The sequence below is a fragment of the Melospiza melodia genome, unplaced genomic scaffold (assembly GCF_035770615.1).
Source record: "Melospiza melodia melodia isolate bMelMel2 unplaced genomic scaffold, bMelMel2.pri scaffold_370, whole genome shotgun sequence".
NCBI classification, from domain to species: Eukaryota; Metazoa; Chordata; class Aves; order Passeriformes; family Passerellidae; genus Melospiza; species Melospiza melodia.
Window position 1 is genome coordinate 13,691 of NW_026948691.1, and position 6,003 is coordinate 19,693.

At 62.4% G+C, this 6,003-nt stretch overlaps 1 protein-coding gene across 1 annotated transcript; it reads left to right on the top strand.

The window, feature by feature from the left end:
• Positions 1 to 494: 494 nt before the first annotated feature.
• UXT (ubiquitously expressed prefoldin like chaperone) lies at positions 495 to 4,466 on the top strand. The gene is made up of 6 exons (XM_063183168.1): positions 495 to 577; positions 1,418 to 1,499; positions 2,192 to 2,256; positions 3,040 to 3,147; positions 3,926 to 3,989; positions 4,085 to 4,466. Exons 1-6 carry the CDS (start codon positions 510 to 512, stop codon positions 4,136 to 4,138), a joined length of 441 nt encoding a protein of 146 aa, XP_063039238.1. The 5' UTR covers positions 495 to 509; the 3' UTR covers positions 4,139 to 4,466.
• The last annotated feature ends 1,537 nt before the right edge of the window (positions 4,467 to 6,003 follow it).

Sequence of the window (6,003 nt, forward strand, 5' to 3'; positions counted from 1 at the left end):
CACCTGGGCACACCTGGAGCACATTGGGGACATCTGGGGGCAGTTGGGGGACACCTGGAAGACACCTGGGCACAGCTGGGGACAGCTGGGACGCACCTGGGACTCTCCTGGGGACACCTGGGACACTTGGGGACAGCTGCGACACACTTGGGGAGACACCTGGGCACACCTGGAACACACCTGGGGCTCATCTGAGGACCCCTGGGCACACCTGGGGACATCCAGGACACACCTGGGGCACACCTGGGCACACCTGGGGACATCCAGGACACGCCTGGGCTCACCTGGGCCAGGTACGGGCTGGGGGGGGTTAGGGTTAGGGTTCCGGCCGCACTCTGCGCGCGGGAAGGTTTGATCGCCGACAGAGCGCGGGCATGTCGCGACATGCGACCGCGATAGAGGCGGGGTGGGGAGGGATGGACGGAGCTCGGACCTCCGGCCCGCCAGGGGGCGCCCTACAGGCGGCAGCGCGGTGATGACGCAGTTCCGGCGATGACGTCAGAGGCGGCATGGCGGCGGCGGAGAAGGCGCAGCGCTACGAGGCGTTCGTCAGCGACGTCCTGCAGCGAGACCTGAGGTAGGCGACATCATATCGCGACAGAAACCCCGCCCACGCGACAGCCCGGCCCTCCCCTCTGCGCTATGGCCACGCCTCCTCTGTTTAGACCCCGCCTCCGCATGATGGTTGCGTGTTGTGGCCACGCCCACTCCTTGACCACGCCCCTTTTGCCCGCACATAACAACCGCGTGTTGTGGCCAGACTCATTCATAGCGAGACCACGCCCCTTTCATGGCCACGCCCCCTCCACTTTAACCTCTCCTCCACATAATGATGGTGCTGCAGCCACGCCCATTCATTATGAGACCACGCCTATTTCGTGACCACGCCCCCTTCCTCTCCGCATAATAATGGTGTGCTATGGTCACGCCCTTTTACACCGAGGCCACGCCCCCTCCACAGCCGTGCCGTGTGGACACGCCCATTAACTTTTAAAACCCCCGGGTTTTGGCCACGCCCCCTTTTCAATACCCCCTTTTAACCACGCCCATCTACTGTGAGGCCACGCCCATTTCCAGACCACGCCCCATTTGCATGGCCACCATGGTGCAGCCACGCCCATCCACCCTGAGGCCACGCCCCCTCAGCTCAGTGACTGTTGTGGCCACGCCCATTCATGTCATCGTTACACCACGCCCATTCACTATGTGGCCACGCCTATTTTATGGCCACGCCCCCTTCTCAACGCACCTTTCATAATACCCGCACACTGTTACCACGCCCACCCACGCTGAGGCCACGCCCATTTTCAGACCACACCCCCTGCACCACATAGCGACCCCGTGTCGTGGCCACGCCCATTCCCCGCGAGGCCCCGCCCCCCGGGCAGGCCCCGCCCCCTGACAGCGCCCCCCGCAGGCGGGTGCAGGAGCAGCGCGACGCCGTCTTCGAGCAGCAGGCGCAGGTGCTGCAGCTCCGCTCCGCCCTCAGCCGCCTGCAGGTGCGCGGGGGGCGTGGCCGTGGGCGGGGCTTAACGGAGGGGGCGTGGTCAGGGCTGGGGAGGGGGGAGGGAAGGGGTTGGAGGGGAATTAGGGGGGCTGGAGGGGGTTTGGGGGGAGATTTGGGGGTCTCTTGGAGGGTTTTTGGGAGGCTTGGGGAATTTGGGGGGAGATTTCGGGGGGGTTTGGGGGTCTCAAGGGGGCGCTTGGGTGGGATTTGAGGGTGTTTGGAGGTCTCATGGGAGGATTTGGGGGCGATTTTGGGGGATTTTGGGGGGTTTTGGTGATGTGGTTATGGAGTTTTGGGGGGATTTGGGGGTGTTTGGGTGGATTTGGAGATAATTGGGGGTCAGAGGGGGTGTTAGGTGGGATTTGGAAGGATTTGGGGGGTTTGGGGATTGCGTGACAGAGTTTTTGGGGGTATGTGGGGGATATTTGGGGTCTTGTGGGCGGTTTAGGTGGGATTTGGGGGGATTTTGGGGAGATTTGGGGGTCTTGTGGGAGGTTTTGGGGGGACTCGGGGGAGTAATTGGGGGTCTCTGGAGAGACTTGGGGATTGTTTGATGGGACTTGCATTGGATTTGTGGGGGTCTGGAGGGGTTTGGGGGTGCCTGGGGGTCTATGGGGGTCCCTGGGGTACTTTGGAGTCTCTGTGTGACCTCGGGGTTCCCCGGGGGGTTTTTGGGGTCCCCAGGATGCCGCCGCCCCCCTGCGCACCCAGGTGGATCTCGGCTGCAATTTCTTCGTCAGTGCCGAAGTGTGAGTGGAGATGGGACCCCAAAAACCTTCTCAGACCCCCGTAAAACCCCTTCAGATCCCCCAAAACCCTCCTCAGGCAGCCCAAAAAACCCCCCCAGATCCCCCTAAAACCTCTACTGACCACCCAAAACGTCCTCAGACACCCCTAAAACCTCCTCAGACCTTCCAAAACTTCTTCAGATCCCCCTAAAACTTCCTCAGAACCCTCAAAACCTCCTCAAACCCCCCAAAAATCACCCCTTGACTGCTGCAGGGATCCCAAAACTCCCCTGAGTGACCCCAGAACTCTCCAGGACCAACCTGGGAAACTTTGGGACTCCAAACTCCCCTGAAAAATTCCCTTTGAGCCCCCCAAATCCCCCTGGGGATCCCATAAATCACCTAAATTAAATTCCCCTGAGACTCTACGACCCCCAGGACACCCCATAAAACCTCTTCAGACCCTCAAAATCTCTTCAAACCCCCCCAAAACCTCCTAAGACCCCTTCAGACCCCCTAAACATCCCCTCAGACCCCCCCTTAAACCCCCTCAGACCCCCCAGAAACTTTCTCAGAACCCCCAAAACGTCCCCTCAGACACCCCTAAAACCCCTTCAAACCTCCCAAAACCTCCTCAGACCACCCTCAAACCCCCTCAGACCCCCTAAACATCCCCTCAGACACCCCTAAAACCCCTTCAAACCTCCCAAAACCTCCTCAGACCACCCTCAAACCCCCTCAGACCCCCCCAAAGCCCCCTCAGGACCATCCCTGACGCCGTTTTTGCTGTCCCCGTGCCCCCAGCCCGGACCCCCGGCGCGTGTTCGTGGCTCTGGGGTTCGGGTTCTTCGCGGAGCTGACGCTGCCCGAGGCCCTTCGGCACCTGGAGCGCCGCAGTTCCCTCCTGCAGAGGTGAGGCAGCCTGGCCACGCCCACTGGCCACGCCCACATCGCCTGGACACGCCCCCCTGGTCACACCCACATCCCCCAGACATGTCCGGTAGTGCTGGGTATTGACCCTTGGTCGTTCTGCCTTGGCCACGCCCACACGAGCACAGGCCACGCCCCTTTGTTGAGACCTCACACAATTAGGCCACGCCCTCCGGGGAAGCCACGCCCACCGTGCAAAGCCCTGTTCTTGCTGTATTTGGGTGGGAGGAGGTGACCACGCCCCTTTGGGACCACACCCATATAGGTGACGCCCCTTTGCAGAGCCACACCCACATTTCTGCTGTGTTTGGGGTGGCGGGAGGTGGCCACGCCCCTTTGGGACCACACCCATGTAGGTCACGCCCCTTTGCAGGGCCACACCCACATTTCTGCTGTGTTTGGGGTGGGAGGAGGTGGCCACGCCCCTTTGGACCACACCCACTTAAGCCACACCCCTTTGTGCTCACCTGGGGCCACAGGCAGCTCCAGATGGGCGAGCCACGCCCCCTTTGGCCACACCCCCATACCATAAAAGGAGATCACATCCCATGTGCATGGCATGACCAAAAAAGGAGTGCCATTCATTAGACCACGCCCACCACTACCTAAGCCACGCCCACACCATAAAAGGAGTGTGCATTCCTTCTCATCATAATAAGAAAAGGTGTGGCCTCCTCCTGCCAATCATCAGGCCACGCCCACTCAGGAGACCCCACCCTTCCTATCAAAGCCGCTCCCTCTCAAGCCCCGCCCCTTTCAGGCTCAGCGATTCCCTGACGCGCGACGGGGCCAAGATCCGCGCCCACATCCGGCTGGTGCTGGAGGTAACCCCGCCCCCTCCCCTGGCCACGCCCCTGCACCTGCTGGCCACGCCCCTGCACCTGCTGGCCACGCCCACATTGCTCTGCCCCTCCCCCAGGGCCTGCGGGAGCTGCAGGGGCTGCAGGAGCCCCCCGTGACCTCTGACCCCTGACGGACGCCGCGCCGGCCCCGCCCCCTCGGCTGGGTGTAAACCTGGAGTACACCCGGAGTAATGTGGAGATTTTACACCCGGGAGTATCCTGGGTGTAAACCTGGAGTTAATCGGAGCTGTTACACCTGGAAGAAAACTTTGAGTGGAGTTTTACGCCTGGGAGGAAACTTGGAGTAATGCAAAGATTTTTACACCTGGGGGTAAATCTGAAGTAAAGTAGAGTTTTTATATCTTGGAGTAACCTGTGTGTAAAGCCAAAGTAAAGTGGAGGTTTTACATTTTGGAGTAGCTTGTGTGTGTAAACCTGGAGTAAAGTGGATTTTTTACACCTTGGAGCAACGTGTGTGTAAAGGTGAAGTGGGGGAGGGGTGTGGCACACAGAGGAAGCTTGGAGTAACCCCAGAGTAGTTTATGAGTAAACTGTGAGAGCCCTGTAAGCAGGGGGAGGGGTCTGGGAGTAACCCTGGAGTACCTGGAATAACTCTGGAGTACCCAGAGTAACCCTGGAATACCTGGAGCAACATGTGGGTAAGCTCAGAGTAACCCCTGAGTAACCTCAAGGACCCACTGGAACACCCCATTCTGAGGCTGGAGTAACCCCTGGGTAAGCTCTGAGTGAGCCCTGAGTAACGCTTGAGTAGCTCTGGAGTAACCTCAGACCATGCTGCGGAGTAAACCCAGAGTAACCATGGAGTCCCAAAAAAGGGGGCGGAGCCTCTGTGGGGCTGGCCCCGCCCCCTCCCTCTGAGGGGCGTGGTCAGTGGGGTGGGGGAGGGGCATAGAAGGAGTTGGGGGGAGGGGTCCCCAGCCCAGCTGTGACGTCACTGGGGCTGGGGGGTTCCCCGAAGGGAATCCCCACCCCCATTTCCCTGCTAGGGAGTTTGGGGGCGTGTCCCAAACAGACCCCACCCCCCGAGACCCCTCCTGGCCCAGGGGGCGTGTCCTCATAAGCCCCGCCCCCTTTTAAGCCCCTCTATTTTCCTCACTCTTTATGCTGACGTCACTCCTCACTTAGCCCCGCCCCTCCAGCGCGTTGTCCCGCCTTACAATGACGTCACCCACCGCTTAGCCCCGCCCCTACAGTTCTACCGCACCTCCCCTCACCCTAACGTCACTCTCCGCTTAGCCCCGCCCCCTTCCCGCGCATCGCCCCGCCCCTCGCTCTGACGTCATTGGCCCCGCCCCGCCGCCATCTTGCGCCGCCGCCGCCGCCGCTCCCGCCGCTCCCGCCCGGCCCGGCCCGGCCCGGCCCCACCGGAGCCCCCGCGGGGGTCGGGCCCGGCCCCGCCATGGCCGAGGATTTCTGGGAGGCTCCGCGCCGCTGAGCCGGTAACGGGAACCGCTCCGGGAGCACCGGGAACATCCCGGGAATCACCGGGATCCCCTCGGGAACCCCCCGGGAGCTCCCGGGGCCGCTGTGAGGGCAGCGGGGTGGGGGAGGGGGGGGGCAGGGGAGGAGGCCACGCCCACTCGGGGCACGCGGGGCTCCACGGGGGGAGGGGGGGGGCACCGCGGGGGGCCCAGGTGTGGGGGAGGGGATGGGGAGGGGCCCGGTGTGCCCAGGTGTGCCCAGGTGTGCCCAGGTGTGCATAGTGGGCCCAGGTGTGCCCAGGTGTGCCCAGGTGTGCCCAGGTGTGCAGAGTGTGCCCAGGTGTGCCCAGGTGTGCCCAGGTGTGCAGAGTGGGCCCAGGTGTTGAGGGTGAATCCAGGTGTGCCCAGGTGTTGAGGCTGTGCCGAGCTGTGCCCAGCTGTGCCCACGGCTCAGGTGTGCAGTGACCCCAGGTGTGCCCAGGTGTGCAGGGGGTGCCCAGGTGTGCAGGAGGTGCCCAGGTGTGCAGGGGGTGCCCAGGTGTGCAGGAGGCGCT

Coding starts and splice junctions, on each gene's coding strand:
- UXT (XM_063183168.1), top strand. CDS start 510: ATGGCGGCGGCGGAGAAGGCGCAGCGCTACGAGGCGTTCGTCAGCGAC. Junction 2,257..3,039: donor TTCTTCGTCAGTGCCGAAGT/GTGAGTGGAGAT, acceptor CCGTGCCCCCAG/CCCGGACCCCCGGCGCGTGT. Junction 3,148..3,925: donor CGCAGTTCCCTCCTGCAGAG/GTGAGGCAGCCT, acceptor CGCCCCTTTCAG/GCTCAGCGATTCCCTGACGC.